The sequence below is a fragment of the Meles meles genome, chromosome 2 (assembly GCF_922984935.1).
Source record: "Meles meles chromosome 2, mMelMel3.1 paternal haplotype, whole genome shotgun sequence".
Taxonomy (NCBI): domain Eukaryota; kingdom Metazoa; phylum Chordata; class Mammalia; order Carnivora; family Mustelidae; genus Meles; species Meles meles.
The window spans coordinates 97,541,108-97,558,793 of NC_060067.1; the positions used below are offsets into that span (position 1 = coordinate 97,541,108).

Sequence of the window (17,686 nt, forward strand, 5' to 3'; positions counted from 1 at the left end):
TTATCCAGGCAATGGCTAGGTTGGAGAGAACCATAAGTGACAACATAGACTCTCTAAGGGCAGAAGTGAAAGGTGCCTTGGAAGAAGTTAAAAATGCTATCAATGAGATCCAATCTAATCTAAATACTCTAACAGCTAGGGTATTGGAGGAAGAAGATAGAATTAGTAATCTAGAGGACAAACTGATAGAGAAAAAGGATCAGGAGGAGGCATGGAAGAAATAGCTTAGAAGCCTTGAGAACAGAATTGGGGAAATAAGTGACGCCATGATATGTTCCAATGTCAGAATTATTGGCATCCCTGAGGGGGTGGAGAAAGAGAGAAGACTAGAAGATATAGTTGAACAAACTCTGGATGATTATTTTCCCAATCTAGGGAATGGAACCAGTGTTCTTGTCCTAGAGGTAGAAAGACAACCTCCCAAGATCAACGAATCTAGAAGGATCTCGAGGCACTTGATTGTGAGACTGATGAATCATAATTTTAGACGAACTTTTGAGGGCAGCTAGGGGGAAGAGATTCCTTAGGTACAGAGGAAGATCCATCAGAATAAGGTCAGACCTGTTCACAGGAACCTGTCAAGCCAGAAAGGGCTGGCAAGACATATTCAGGGCACTAAATAGGAAGAACATGCAGCCAAGAATACTTTATCCAGCAAGGCTGACGTTCAAAATGGATGGAGAGATAAAGAGCTTCTAAGACCAGCAAGTTTTAAAAGAGTATGTGACCACGAAGCCGGCACTACAAGAAATATTAAAGGTGGTTCTATGAAAGAAGAATGCAAGAGTGACATAGAACAGAAATTTACAGAAACAATCTATAGAAACAAGAACTTCACAGGCAAGATGATGTCAATAAAATCATATCTTTCAATAATCACTGTCAACGTGAACAGCCTAAATGCTCCCATAAAATGGTACAGGGTTGCAGATTGGATATAATGACAGGACCTGTCCATATATTGTCTACAAGGTACCCATTTGGAACCTAAGGCTACATCCAGAATGAAAGTGAAGGGAGGGAGATGCATCTTTCATGTCAATGGGCCTCTAAAGAAAGCTGGGGTAGCAATTCTCATATCAGATAAATTAAATTTTAAACTAAAGACTGCAGTCAGAGATAAAGAAGGACACTACATCATTCTTAAAGGGTCTATCCACCAAGAAGATCTAACAGTTGTAAATATTTATGCCCCCAATATGGGAGCAGCCAACTACATAAGACCACTGTTAATCAAGATAAGGAGTCATATTGATATGAATACATTAATAGTAGGGGATCTTAACACACCACTTTCAGTAATAGACAGATCATCCAAGCAGAAAATCAATAAGGAAACGAGAGCATTGAATGACACATTGGACCAGATGGACCTCATAGATATATACAGAACATTCCACCCTAAAACAACAGAATACTCATTCTTCTTGAGTCTACATGGAACTTTCTCCAGAATAGACCAAAATTTACTTTTATTAATAATTATTTTCATATAATAATTATAGTCATTTAATTTAATAATATCATATTTAGTGCTTTTATGTGTAATGAACTATTTTGAGCTCTTGACATATATTATTTCCTTTGATTTTCACAGTGGGCTATTGGAGTGATTCTCTTATTATCCCCATTTTACAACTGAGAAACTGAGAAATGGAAAGGTTAAGTAAGTGTCCAGGATCACATGGTTAATATGTGACAGAATCAAAATTAGAGCCTAGGAATACTAACCTAAGAACTCTTGCTCTTAAACGCAATAATGTTCTGATATCTGCTTTTATTAAGATTTACTTATTTATTTGAGAGAGAGAGTATGGGAGGTAGGGGGACAGGGGTAGATGGGAGAGAGAATCCCAAGCAAACTTCACAATGAGCATGGAGCCCAATGTGGGGCTTGATGATCCCAGGATCTATCACTTGTCCTCAATGAGCTTCTCATTGTTTATTAAATAAATAAATATGCAACTCAGATCATGATCTGAGCAAAAACCAAGAGCTTGACTGACTGCACCACCCAGATGCTCCCTGATATCTTCTTTTCATATTATATTCAGGGAGGCCAAGAGTGGATTTCATTCACTAAAGAGTGAATGCATTTATGTGCTACCTTCTTGATTTCTCTCGTAAGATGTATATTAGGTGTTGCTAATTTCTTTCCATCACTCCAGCCTGCCACTCCTCCATCTTTACTTAGTCTCATATACCAGTTACTCAGAACAAAACCCTTGAAACCATACCTTCTTCCTTTCCTTCTCTCATATCCCACATCTATCAGCAGTACCTACCAACTCTGCTTTCAAAATATATCCATAATCTGATGACGTGTGTGCTTTCAGTGCCACTACTCTTGCCTGATATTCCCTTGTCTTTCCATCACCTAGCTTTTTACATTAGTTTCTCTGTTTCTGTCTTTGCTTCCTTACGGTGTATTTCAGCATGCCATTTACAGTGTTTTTTTTGTTTGTTTGTTTTCAGCGTAACAGTGTTCATTGCTTTTGCACCACACCCAGTGTTATTTTTAAAACAAGCAGAACAGTCTTCCCCTCCTCAGAAGCCTGTAGTGAATTCCCATATAGTTCAGAGGAAAGATCAAAGCCCTTAATGGCCTCTTCCAAAGCCCTATAGACCCCTGACACCCCACCCCCCAACACAAGCATGCTCACACCTCTGACCTCCTCCCTTGCTGTCCTCTATCTTGTTGACTCTGCTCCCGACTCAGTTTCTCAGACTTATCAGTTGTAGTCCTCTATCACATTTTCTCTGAGCCATCTCCATGATTTGCTCTGTTCATTTCCTTCTGGTTTCCCCTCAAAATTTACCTTATTAATGAAGTTTTTTTCCATATACCCTCCTCTCCCTTTTGATACTCACTTATCCCTTACTCTTCTCTATTTTTTTTTCAGAGCACTTAACCACACTTTTACAGATATATATATATATATATATTTGTTTGACATTGATCTGTCTTCACACATTTGAACATTAGCTTTGTGAGGGTTGTGAATATATTGTTCCCTGCTTCATTCCTAGTAAATGTAGTATGCTGAGGGGAACTCAATAAAAGATCTCCAGAAAAATAATTCATCATCAGCAACTATTGAATGCTTGCTCCCTGCCTTCAACACTTTGTGGATTAAGCAAGGTGTATATAAATAACTAGAAGATAAGTCTGACCTGGCTGCAATCTCTTGTGTTTGCTCCACTGATCACCAGACATCTGGCCAGCTAGGCAGGTGGTCCCTTCCTCATTATTCCACGTGCTTAGTTGGAGAGAAGAGAAGATTTTGCTTCTATCAAGGACATAAATCTCTAGGACAAGACAAGGTTTGATAAGCATTATTGTAGCTAAGATGATCTTTTTGTATGAAATTAAAAGTAATCCTTAGGATGCCTGTATGTAGATTATAGGTCACCACGTGGTCCAAAGGTTAACTTTATTTTATAATTATAGAAATGTGTTCTTATCATTCACCAAGAGTCGTTTTAGGAGACCAGCTTAGCCTAAGCCAACCCACTGATATGCTAATACCAGAGTCCATTAGTTCCTTAATAAGCAGTTACCTATTTTCTTTTATATGCCAGAATATACTAGTCATGGAGAATACAGAGACCAGAAATACAGCACCAGATTTTGTGGGGCACTGTGTTGTCGAATGTACAATATGTCGTCTCATTTGTGTAAGAGTTTGCATTAGAAGGCACATGAAGAACAGGAAGTTGTTTAATTCTATACAATCAAGGCTTTTCTATCAAGTGAGCAGGAATGTTCATTTTAACTGACAAACACTTAAGGGCAATATCATTCTTATTCTTTCCTTTTTTAAAATCGTTTTACAAAAATATTATATCAAGCATGTTACAAGGCTATTGAAAAGATTCAGTTTTGATTTTATTTTGTATCAGTTACTTTCAGGCCATGTTTCCATAATACACCTTGGGCCTGAATGGAAATTTGATATAATTTCTGATTTTCTTTACCTGATTATGTATCAACCAGAACCTTAGAATGTGTTATTTCCAAAAGGATTAAACTAATTCAAGATTGATAATGTTTTGTATTATTATTTCAATGGGTAATTTTTACTTTGCCTTTTTAAATTTTCCTGAAGTGAAGCTCGAAGGACTATAGAAAATAAAGAAAGAGAAGTCCTTGTTGAGTCCACGGACCAAGGGCAGCTGACATTGAAACTTAAAGAGTAGATAAGATTTCCATAGTAGAGACTAGAGTAGGTAACCTTCTAGGAAAGGAAACTTTCAGGTCTCAAAAATCAAAAAGGGTAGGTCCCTTAGGGAATAGTAAGATTCCCTGCTTGCCTGGAGTATAAAGTATAAGCAATAGATCATCAGTTAGTACCTCTAGGCCAAAGAAGGCCTTGAAAGCCTGGCCTGTGTTGTTGCATATTTATTTAATAAACAATGAGAAGCTCATTGAAGACAAGTGATAGCAATGGAGCTAAAGAACAAAAGCTCGAAAACAATCCATATGTTCTTTCAGAGGAGACTGGTTAAGTAGACTGTGGTGTATCATATAGTGTGATACTATACACCAGTTGAAGTATTATATATTATCTAAAATGTCAAAAAATTTACTAATTAATAAGAGAACTAACAGAGTGTCAAAGCCAGTTTAAAAACCTGTAAGAGTAACAGAAATATTTATAACAGCAGAAAGAATTCTGGAATGTGATTGCTATAGGCAATTATTGCCTATAGGCAATAAAACTATAACCTTTGAGAATCTATTTATGTCTCTATAACAAAGCACTCATTTGTATTGTTATCAGACAGGAATCATTTGCACTGTTATCTGTTTTGTACAAGTGAAATACTCTAACCCACAGATTGGCAAACTTTTTCCATATGGTAGTAAATATTTTAGGTTTGTGGGCCATATAATGTCTCTGCCCTGTGTTGTATGTTTTTCATTTTGTCTTTGCAGTCCCTTAAAAATGTGTATGGCAATGATAAAAAATTAGCTCACTGGCTGTGCAAAAATAGATTGCTGCCCTAATTTGGGCTGTAGACCATAGTTTACACATTCTTGATTAAGGTCTAATCAATAATAAGGAAGAAAACAGAACAAAGATCTATCTTAGAGAATTGGGTAATCCTTGGGTGAGTCAGACGGTGTTCCATTATGGTGTTCAAGAGACATGTATTCATCCTTTTTTCCATTTGCAGGTTTGGGGTATATGCGCATTGTTTGTCTGATGCTGTGAAAGTATTTTCTGGGAACATGCAAATCCAGTCACCCAAGGAAATCAGTTAAGCAGGCACAACAGTGGTAGTTGAAGGATCAGACAATCAGAGGTATCATTGCAGGTATGTCCCTTGCTATGAGGGAGAGACAGGTGATGCTATGGGAAATTGTTTGAGAGGCCAGAAGGGACTTTCCTGATGAAGTCATGCTTAAATTCTGAAGCATAGCTATGGGTTAAGTTGGAGTGAAGGGAAGAGAAGGCTAAGCCAAAGAATTAACAGTGACGATGTGGCTTGCTATATGAGGGAGCAGAGTCCCTTGAGTCTGAGAGAGGACCGCTGTTGCTGGAGGGAACTGGAGGACAAGTGTGAGGGAAGTTGAAGAGATGGAGCCAGGTGGGTGGGATGACCACTCTAACCTCTTTTCCAAGGGATGTCCTGATTTACTGGTGTAAAAATTAATCACCCTCTTTTACTCTCAAAATGTCCCCGTTTAGATGATAAATTATGTGATTAAATCAGTAGGAAGACATTAAAGAATTTTAAGGCTGGCAAGTATGATCTAATGAGATTCACATTTTGAAGTGATGGCTGCCTTGTGGATAATGGATTTGGGTAGGCCACAGGGGATGCGAAATTCCTTTTTACTAAGAAATTTATCTTTCAGGTTAAACAGCTTGTTCAGTTTCATCAGTAGCAAGTCAATCCAGGAAAAAAAATAAATCAGGGGACTATGTTGTTCGGTGAAATCAGTTGGTCAGTAGATACAGACTGTTGATTCAGTAACCACTAGCAGGTGAAGACATTTTATAGTACATTTAGTTATCACTGATGCTACTTGTGTAGATTTGTATAGATTTGTGTAGATTGTGTAGATTTGTTTGTCACTTCGTCATGTTGTGTTCTTGTGCTTCCATAGGGGTGTATAATGAAAAGACCATAAAATAAAACTGTCAGGATATGCTTTGTAAAGCTGTGAGTCTGATCCTCTGGACTACAGAGTAACAAAATTAGCAAGGGGATTTTGTCCCAAAGACTGCACACTGTGTGAGGACAGGAATCACCACTGACTTGTTCATAGTTACAGCCCCAACATGTGGCCCCTAAGTAAACTGGCTGAGTGACTGAAAGAATGAACTCCCAACCTCTAATAAGAACTTCGTTTCGTAAAAATCTTAGGTACAACATTTATAAAGCTCCTTAAGACATTTATGCCATAAGCTTAGATCTGAATGGAGACTGTGGTCAAGATTATAGAGATAAAAATATTTACCAAACAAATCTGAAACATATTTCCTGTGAATGTTTTTCTGTTTGGTATTAAAGGATGGTTTGACATAAATTTTGCTTAGAAATAAAGATGGCTCTTGTTCTTTCTTTTATTAATGTGTTGTATCACATTGATTGATTTGCGGATGTTGAACCAATCTTGCAGCCCTGGAATAAATCCCACTTGGTCGTGGTGAATAATCCTTTTAATGTACTGTTGAATCCTATTGGCTAGTATTTTGGTGAGAATTTTTGCATCTGTGTTCATCAAGGATATTGGTCTGTAGTTCTTTTTGGTGGGATCCTTGTCTGGTTCTGGGATCAAGGTGATGCTGGCCTCATAAAATGAGTTTGGAAGTTTTCCTTCCATTTCTATTTTTTGGAACAGTTTCAGAATAGGAATCAGTTCTTCTTTAAATGTTTGGTAGAATTCCCCTGGGAAGCCATCTGGCCCTGGGCTTTTGTTTGTTTGGAGATTTTTAATGACTGTTTCAATCTCCTTACTGGTTATGGGCCTGTTCAGGTTTTCTATTTCTTCCTGGTTCAGTGTGGTAGTTTATATGTCTCTAGGAATGCATCCATTTCTTCCAGATTCCCAAATTTGTTGGTGTAGAGTTGCTCCTAGCAAATTTAGGGGCACCTGGGTGGCTCAGTGGGTTAAGACTCTGCCTTCAGCTCAGGTCATGGTTTCAGGGTCCTGGGATTGAGCTCTGCATCATGCTCTCTGTTCAGCAGGGAGCCTCTTTCACCCTATCTCTCTCTCTGCCTATTTGTGATCTCTCTCTCTGTCAAATAAATAAATAAATAATTTTTTTAAAAAAAGATGGTATTAGTCCAATGCTCTGTTAAGTTCTTATAGTTACAGTACATATGAAAGTGCACCATCTTAAGATTTCTGTAATATACAAGTCATATGATAACAATAGTTTCTTTTTCTTTAAATATTCCTAATATTTAAGAATATCCATGAGTGATCACTGATTAGTAAGTATTAGAAAGTGGAATAACTAAAAGATGAGGCAAGGAAAAAGAAAATGAAAAATCTGGAACCACTTACTGAAATACATAAATAATTTTGATGCAGAATTGAAAAAGGAAAGATTTTTTTTAAATGAAGGAAACTTGAAATAAATACTAGCTTTTCCAAGAAGTGAAATCATTTTTCCAAAAAAACAAATTTTAACAAGTAAAATGGATTCATGCAATTAAAATATGCAACAAGATAATCTCAAATTATTTTTAAAGGAAACAAAGAATATTTCCAGATATTATTAGGCTTAGTAATAAACCTCTAATTTAATTTCTCCTCACATATACGGTTTTATTAAAAATGAGCAGGGAAGTGTATTAAATGAATTATCCATTGACTTTTTTTATTAATCATGTCTGAAATTCTATATTTATCTCTTTATGACTTTTTTCTTTCAAGCAAAAGGATTGCTTGCTCTTTCATGTTATTCATGGTGTTACATGATTGCTGTAGCAGGTAGATATATAATTAGCAACCACTGGTCATGTTTTTTCACATTCGGTCATCCTCCCAGGTTGAAATTTTTCTGAATAATATATATTTTGACAAATCAGAATCCTCTTTGAATAATCTGTGTTTATGACTAGCTCTGGCCTATTAGAATACATCATTATTTGTTCTAGTCAGCCCTGAATGTTACTAATCTGATTTTATAGATAGTGAAGCTAATCTAAACTCTCTTATTTTTAATCTGGAACCAACAAATGGGGTGAGAATTTAGGAATAAAGATGGAGATTATGGTCAGCGTAATTGGTGTGCTTTGATTTTCAGCACTGATGTTAGGATCTGATGACTTTTTTGTACTTTTAAAATAGTCTTAAAATTAATGTGATTGACATTCCCCACTGAGTTTTCATGTAATAATTATATTTGCTTTTCAAAAATGAGTTACTAATTACTTTTTCTTAAGTATAAGCACTGAATTGCTTTTAAATATAGTTTATTTTTTTAAAGATTTTATTTATTTGACAGAGACATAGTGAGAGAGGGAAGACAAGCAGAGGGAGTGGGAGAGGGAGAAGGAGGCTTGCTTCCCTCATGAGAAGGGAGCCCGATGTGGGGCTCAATCCCAGAACCCTAGGATCATGACCTGAGGCAAAGGCAGATCCTTAATGACTGAGCCACTCAGGTGCCCCTAAATACATTTTAATTTTTAAAACATTTTCTTGTCATGACAGAAAAGTATTTGAAATTTTATTAAAATAATTTTTGTAGATCTGATGTTAAAGTTATTTTAATATTTGAATTCTGAATAATAAAGTTTATTTGGCATTTATTAATGAGAATATATTGGTAAGTATTTGTCAAAAATACATATGCTTCGTGCAACTCTAGGAATTTGAGTTCAGGTATTTAAGATTAGGAAAGATCATGGTTTTTGTGCTGGTTGAGTTTATTTATTTGCCTTAGCCAACAAAGTCAAATTTCCACATTTTATGCCTAAATTTTAAAAGTATCATATTAAGGCAAACAGAATCAAAGAATAAATGCTACAAAACTACTGACTTCAATAATAATAACAGAGAAATATTTATATATCTGATTCTGACTGTGTTTTTACTCAAAATGTGAACAATGTACATGAATCCATATTTCAAAGAAGTTGAGTGTGTATATTTTTCAACTATGCAAATCAAAATATATTTTAAATGGTATTGTTTTATTAACTATTACTTGTGTTATAAGAAGTAGAAATTTAGAAAACACGCACATGCAGGTTTGCCTTCAGTGTTTTAGAAATGTTAGTTTAATTTTGAATTTGGTTTTCAGTGTTTTTACGTCTGTTTGAAAACTTTTCTCTCTAGAAATGATCAGCATTGTCACAAAAGACCCAGTAGCAATGGCTGAGCTCAAATTTCTCTCTAGAATAGTGCCATTTGAATGTTCCAATGTTTGAGACGTGTGTGTGGGCATTTTTTTTTTTTTAAATTTAATAAATGAACTCACTGTTGGCATCCCTCTTTTAAAAAGGCTATGGTACATTGCATGGCCATACTTGGCTAGTGCTTACTCTAGCTCTGAAATATAATTAACTACTGATGGGAATACAAAAAGCATCTGACTTAAAAGATGCCATTATTTTCATCCCAGTATGTGAACCAAATCCAAATCCAACTGCCTCAATCCTTGTAACATAATAAAGTTCAAAATGCAAAATCTACCTCATTTATAACCAGGACTATAGCTCAGAGCTGCCAAATAATGATTATGGGAATGCAATATAATCTTTTCGATATGAATTATTTTATTAGCAGTAAGATAACATTGGCAGCATTGTCTTGCCATATTTAGTTTTAGAGGTTTCTAATAACTCATATTTTGAGGTACAACTCATTCTTTTTCTGCTTAAAAAGTTCCTTGTGATAAGGAAAGAATTCTTTGAGGATAATGGGTCAGTCACAAATTTCAGATTGTTTTTCTTGTTTATTTATCTATTGTTGGTTAACAACTCCCACTCCAAACTTAGTGGCTTAAAACAACATCAGTTTACTACTTCTAATTGCTCTGCAGACTGACTGGATTCATTTGGATAGTCGTTCTACTCCACATGATGTAACTGAGGTGATAATTGCATTTCCCTTCAGCAGTGAGCTCTGCTAGCAGTGGAATGTCAACATGGCCTCTCATCCTCCAGGTTTCGCTCCATGTGGCCTCTTGTCTAAGTCTATCCCAAACTTCTTTTTAGCATAGCATGTGGTTTCCAAAAGGACAACTCCAATGTATAAGAGTTTATAAAGTCTCCGTTTGCGTCACAGATGCTGATCACGCAAAGCAACTCACATGGCCAAACCGAGTCAGTGTGGGAGAGGACTACATAAGGACATGAATATTAATAGACATTGATAGACATGGTCTATTGGAACTACCAGTGTAATAATAGGCTGCCACATCTCCATAATAAATTCTAGTAGAGAACAGCAGGTAATGAGTATAGTTGAAGGGAAGAATAAGAAGTAGTATAATTTGAACCAAATGATATGTTGTATAAATAATTTCACAAAATTATACTTACTCTCAAGAGGAAACCAACCCATCCTTAGAGTAGTTGTAAACAGTGGAGCATCCATGCAAAGATGAAATTATATAGTTTGGTTAATAAATGAAAAATTGTGATGATTTCATTTAGTTTTGTTTTCCAGTTCTTTAAGAGTGGAAGGAAGTAGAAAGATCATAAGGAAGGAGGGAATAAAGGAAGGAAGGAAATGTGTGCATATTTATCCCCAGTAAATATGATGTTAGTTTTTTCTGCTGTATCAATAAACTCACTCATTTATAATTGATCTCACCTGGTCAAATGGCTGGTTAGAAATAGTGGAGGTTGTTTTGGAATTGTGTGATGCAAAAGTAGTGAATTTCGGCCAAACTGTTTATCCTTAAGTAATTATTATGTGCTTGCCGGCTAAATACTTTTGTGAATCCAGTCTTCACCAAATCCAGTATACATTGATCATTAGGCTTGCATCCAAGCAACTCTTAACTTCTTAAAAAAATAATGTACTTCTAAATGATGATGTACAATTATTAATAAAGTTATAATCATATTAAGAAGATTTTGTTCCAAATAGAACCAGAAAGTAGTATTTCTCCAGTTGTACCTGAAATTTCCACTTCTGTTTAGCTCTACAACCCTTTGATCTGAAAACCTGAGATCCCCATCTCCTCTTCACCTTTTTATTTTGAGACAGTGGAAGAGAAAAAGAATCATTTCCTCCTGCTCACATTGTGATTTTACTTCTCATTTTAACTTCGATAGGATGGAAATCATGTTACTTTCATCAAATAACTGTCTAACTTAAGTAGACATACCATTCGTTGGGGTTATTTAAACACAGCTTGTATTGCAGCTGCTCAGTATCTGTGAGACTGTCATTCAAGAAAGCCACTGAATTACCTGTCATCACCTGACTTTCCTTACTGTGCTGAATGACTATGAACAGCATACATCATTGAGACTAACTTTCAGTTTTCTTTGGCAGTGTAAGTTTAAACAAAGATAGTGGGCATCTTTGATATTGGTAAACTGAAGAATACCCTTCACACAATTAAAGTTATGGGAGAATTGTTTGATATTAATAGTTTTATTTTAGGCGTATATAGGTATATCGAGCTTTGGGGGGGGGGGGGACTTGGAAGAATGCCTAGCACATAGTATAGTAAGTGCTCAAAGCAATTATATGAAAGACCATCTACCATTTGTCAGGTCTCTGGGAGGGATTCAAAAACCTGTGAAATACAATAACTGAATGGTAGTAATGATGAGAAAGAATTCTATATAATGGAACAAAAAGTCTTTTGTTCTCTACCTTAGAAAGGTTTCTAAAGAGAGATTCAAAAAAAATTTTATTAGCGGCCCAAGGTTGGTGTCTGAAGGGGATGGAACTAGATTGTAAAGAATGGACATTATATTAAGTCTGTGACCTTGAGAATTTCATGGGTACTGCAGACTCCCTCTGTAGATCATTAGAGTTTGTGTGACAATCTAAGTGTTCTTCGGAATCCACATTTTCTATGTGGTGGTCATCATTGCATGGGGAACATACTAAGGACCAGTGGTAGTAGAAATCATTATCCTTTTGTGGTGACTTTTCAAAAGCAGTTGTGTCCTGCAGGTTTGTTGCTTTTTCTGCCCTCTGTTGCTCCCAGTGAAGGCCAAACCACTTCAGGTGATTTAGATAAATAGGAAGCATTAACCATCTATGGAGACGCATTGGGAGAGGGAGGGGACTTGTGCAAAAAGAAATACCAGGAAAAGCAGTACGTAAGTTATATGTGTGTAGTTTACTTTAGAGTTATAGTAGATAATGAGTGTTTTCCATTCCGAAGAGCAAAATATTTGTTTTGGTTAGCTATCAGTGAAAGTCTAGCTCACTGGAAAAATTGAAGTAGTATTAATTTGAGGAACTAGTAGATTTTTTTTATTAGAAGTTCTACTTATATATTTTTGGCTGACTTGGTAAATGGATTTTGGTGACTTGAGTTTAGAAGTAGCATAATAACTCTGTTGACAGGTTGGCCAGAGAATGCTATGTAGAAACTCTCTCCACCCCCACCCCCACCAAAAAAAGAGGGGGGCAGGGAGAGCAGAAGTCCTAGAACCTGGTAACTTCGAATAGATATATTTAGTATTATAACAGTCATTAATATTTATTTATCCCAGCAACATGTGGGTTATTTTACTTTTGTTGTCTCATTTAACCTTCTCAAGCATTTTGTAAAGTATAGATACTATTGTCATTATAAGTTGATTAATTTGATTAAGCTCACACAAGGGCACCTGGGTGGCTCAATCAGTTGGGCATCTGGCTCTTGATTTTGCCTCAGGTCATGATCTCAGGGTTGTGGGATCAAACCCCACATTGAGCTCTGCACTGAGTGTGGAGTCTGCTTAATTAAGATTCTCTCTCTCTCCCTCTCCTTCTGACTCTCCCTCTCCTGCTTGCCCTCTCTCTCTCTCTCTTAACAAAAAAAAAAAAAAAAAGAAAGAAATAAAGGAAGAAGAAGAAAGAAAGAAAAGAAAAGAAAAGAAAAAGAAAAAGATTAACTCTACACAGTAATAATAATCAGAACCAGAATCTAAACCTTGGGTTTGTCTGAACCCAAGCCTTGTTATAAAGGATACTAGTTATCAGAACATAGAAAAAAGATGTTGCCAGCACTTTTAGTTAGGAGACAGAAGCCCATTAGAAGTCTGGTTTAATGTTCATCATTGGCATATGTATAACATAAACTTTTTTCTCCCCCCGCCTTTTTTTTAGTGCGACTTCATGACAGCATATCAGAAGAGGGCTTCCATTATTTGGTGTTTGATTTGTAAGTACAACATACTTTGTGTTCATTTATTTTTGCTATTTGAAGACCATTTTGAATTAAACATGATTTTTTTTTCTAATTTGCAGTCTAATGACCCTATATTTTTTTTTTAGATGTTATTCAAATAGCATTCAACTCTAATTCTTTTGAAAAAATGTGACTGTTCAGGAGTGTTTATTTAAAACTTACATTAATCTTCATAACTGAAACAGGAGTCTGTTTGAATTGTTCACTGTGATACCATAAGCAGTTCTCAGTTTTATCCCTGGGCATACAAATGGCTGATATGAGCTAATTTTCCATTGAATTTTTTGGACTTTGTATGATTTATTATCTTATATAAAAAGAACCAGCTAACATCATACTAAGTGGTGAAAAACAAGGGAATTTTTTCTCTAAGATCAGAAACAAGGATGTTCACTTCACCAGTTTTATTCAATATAGTCTGAAAGTCCTCACCACAGTAATCAGAGAAGAAAAAGAAATAAGAGGCATCCATATTGGTAAGGAAGAAGTAAAACTTTCACTATTTCTAGATGACATGATTCCATACATAGAAAACCCTAAAGACTCTACCAAAAAACTGTTAGAAGTAATAGTCAAGTTGCAGAATACAAAATTAATATGCAAAAATTGGTAGCATTTCTATACATTAATAACAAAGTAGCAGAAAGGGGAAGTTAAGAAAACAGTTCCATTTACAAATGCACCAAAAAGAATAAAATGCCTAGGAATAAACTTAATCAGGACGGTGACCTGTACTCTGAAAACTATAAAATACCAATGAAAGAAATTGAAAACAACACAAACAAATAGGAAGATATTCCATGCTCTTGGATTGGAAGAATTAATATTGTTTAAATGTCACCACTACCCAAAGCTATCTATACTTTCAGTGCAATCCCTATCAAAATACCAGTGGCATTTTTCACAGAATAGAACAAATACTACTAAAATGGGTATGGAATCACACATACAAAAAAACCAAACCAAAACAAAAAACCAAACAGTCAAAGGAGTCTTGAGAAAGAAGAACAAAGGTGGGGGAGGTATCACAATCCCAAATTCCAAGATATACTACAAAACTGTCATAATCAAAACAGTATGGTACTGGCACAAAAAGACACATACATCAATGAAACAGTAGAGAGCCCAGAAATAAACCCATATTTATGTAGTCAATTAATCTATGGCAAAAGAGGCAAGAATATACAATGGGAAAAAAGCCAGTCCCTTCAATAAGTGGTGCTGAGAAAATTGGACAGCTACATGCAAAAGAATGAAACTGGACTACTTCCTAACAGATACATAAAAATAAACTCAACATGGATTAAAGCCCAGTAACTTTGATATCAGTCATAGCAACATTTTTCTAGATATGTCTCCTAAGGCAAGGGAAGCAAAGGCAAAAGTAAACTATTAGGCTACATCAAAATAAAAAGCTTTTGCACAGCAAAGGAAACCATTATCAAAAGTAAAAATGATGCTTACTGAATGGGAAAAGGTATTTTCAAGTGGCATATCCGATCATGGGTTAATATCCAAAATATATAAAGAGCTTTTACAACTCAACCCCAGAAAACCCAATCCAATTAAAAAATCGATGGAGGATCTGAATAGACATTTTTCCAAAGAAGACATCCAGATAGTCAAGGGTCACATGTAAAGATGCTCAGCAGCACTCATCATCAGGGAAACACAAATTAAAACTGCAATGACACACCACCTCACCTTTGAGAATGGCTAAAACCAAATACACAAGAAATATTAAACGTTGATGAGGATGTAGAGAAAAAAGAACCCATGTGTACTGTTGGTGGGAATGTAAAAATTGGTGCAGCCATTCTGGAAAACAGTGTGGAGGTTTCACCAAAAAAAACAAAACAAAAAAAAAACAAAACATAAGATCTAATAATTCCACTCTTGGGTCTTTATTGAAAGAATGTGAGGGTGGGGGGTGGGAGGTTGAGGAACCAGGTGGTGGGTAATAGGGAGGGCACATACTGCATGGAGCACTGGGTGTGATGCCAAAACAATGAACACTGTTATGCTGTAAATAAACAAACAAATAAATAAATAAATAAAGAAAGAAAGAATGTGACAACCCTAATTTGAAAAGAAATAAGCTCACCTATGTTTATTGCAGCATTATTTACAGTAGCCAAGATATGGAAGAAACTTAAGTTTCCATCAGTAGATAAATAGATAAACAAGATGTGTGTATATATGTACATACACACACACACACATACACACAATAGAACATTACACTGCAACAAAGAAAGGATGAGGTCTTGAGAAAGACAAATACCATATGATTTTACTCGCATGTGTAATGTAAAAAAACAAAAGTGAATAAACAAACAAAAAGCAGATTCAGAGAACAAATTGATGGTTGCCAGAGGGTGGGGGGGTGTGGAAAGGAAGGGTAAAATGTATGAAGGAGAGTGGAAGATACAGGATTCCAGTTATAGAATGAATAAGTCAGAAATAAAAGACATAGGGGAATATTTTCAGTGATATTGTAATAGCATTGTATGGTGACAGATGGTAGGTAAACTTATGAGCATAACATAATGTATGGAGATGTTGAATCACTATGTTGTATACTTGATACTAATGCAACACTGTGTGTCAGATAAAAAAATTGAAAGTGAACTGTAATTCAAATAATGGAAAAAGACTAAAAGACTAAAAAGACTAAAAAAAAAGGGTCCTTAAAGTTGGTTAATTCAGGGGTTCAACAACAGTATCAGATGTCCATCTTTTACTTACTTGGCTTTGTTCTCAAATTGGTATGGTTCAAGGTATTATATATGACATGCTAATGTCCAGTGAAAGACATTGTCTCTTGTTGTTTATAAGAGTGAAAAATTTACCCAGTAAATGTTTCATTTCCTCTTACTGGCTAGGATTAGGTCATATATCATTGGACATAGTAATTTCACTTCTAGAAATGTAATCCATGGAAATCATACCCTGAATTTAGATAAAACTTTATACCAAAAGATGTTCATGCATTAGTTTTTATAATGGGAAAAAAAGAAAAGAAAGAAAGGCAACTTAAGGTTCCAATAATAGAGAAATAGTTGCATAATTATGGTAAATTCATATGATGGACTACTGTCTAGCATTTTCATGTAATGCTTGGGAAATAAATAAGAAAAAGATATTTTTTATAATATGATTCCAAAGGTAGGTTAGTGTTAGATCTGATTGATTCAGCCCTTCAATGATGTAGTTAAGAAATCAAGTTTTTTCTGTCTTTTTGTTTGTGCTCTGTAGTATGTGAGTTTATTCTCAGGTTGGCTGCCACATTTTCAGATATTAGTGACTTTCACAGTGAGAAAAATGGACAGTATTAATGCCATTGCATGTATTTTTATCCTTTCTCAGCAGTCCCTCAGGAGATAATCTGTTAGTGAATCACTGCTATTTATTTATTTATTTATTTATTCACTTATTTTTTTATTTTACTGAATCCCTGTTTAGAGTTTCTTCTTTTGCCCCTGCCTGAATCAGGTATTGATGAGGGAATGGAACTACAATTGGCTTTGACCAACTATAAATTTAATATGTAAGTCTTGGGAGGGAACTGGCTTCTCTTGATTCACCATGTGCATGGTCAGGTAAGATCTAAATCATGGCTTTGTTAACAAGAAAATAGGAGAGTTTTGCATATTAGGTAAGCAGCCACATGTGTCTACCATGTTCGTGATTGCTGTGTGCTGGAGAATAGAGACTGAAGCTCTGATTATGCACGGCCCCACTGTAGTGCTCCTCTCCCTAGTCACAGTCCATCCATGGCTTGTTCACGTGCCTGTAGTTTGGCACCACTCCATATTGCACTAGTCCTTCCTCTTCAGTCCTTTCTCAGAACTCATATTTTTACTTTCTCCATTGCCCTTTCTTCCATTCTCATGTTGTAAGATCCTTTTATTTTTTAATGATTTCCTTTCTTCCTTAATGACTTCCTTAGCCATTTTTTCAGAGTAGATATGCTAGCAACAAATTCTTACTTTCCTTTTTCTAAGAATGTCTTGATTTCCCCCTTCACTCCTTTTTTTTAGAAAAAGAATTGTAGGTAAACAGTTATATTCTTTTACTGTTACATCAATTCCTTCTGGATTCTCTGATTTCTGATGAAAAACCTTTTGTCATTTTGTTTTGCCCCTAAAAGTAAGGTGTTCTTTCTCTCCAGCTGCTGTAAAGATTTTTTTCATTGCCTGTAGTTTTTAGAAGTTTGACCATGATGTGTCTTGGCTTAGATTTCTTAAGAGTTTATCTTATTTTGTGTTCACTTAACCTCTTGAATATACAGGTTTATGTCTTCGGCCAAACTTGGGAAATTTTTAGACATTGGTTTTTTTTAATAC

General features: G+C 35.5%; 1 protein-coding gene across 19 annotated transcripts in view; it reads left to right on the forward strand.

Annotated features, from left to right (window-relative positions):
- The window catches only part of CAMK2D (calcium/calmodulin dependent protein kinase II delta), a 321,617-nt gene that overhangs the window by 157,878 nt on the left and 146,053 nt on the right, over nucleotides 1-17,686 (forward strand). For all 19 annotated transcript variants that reach the window (XM_045991913.1, XM_045991861.1, XM_045991946.1 and 16 more), the window contains exon 4: nucleotides 13,256-13,310. In XM_045991913.1, the coding sequence (XP_045847869.1) occupies nucleotides 13,256-13,310 (55 nt within the window). The remainder of the gene's footprint in view (nucleotides 1-13,255; nucleotides 13,311-17,686) is intronic.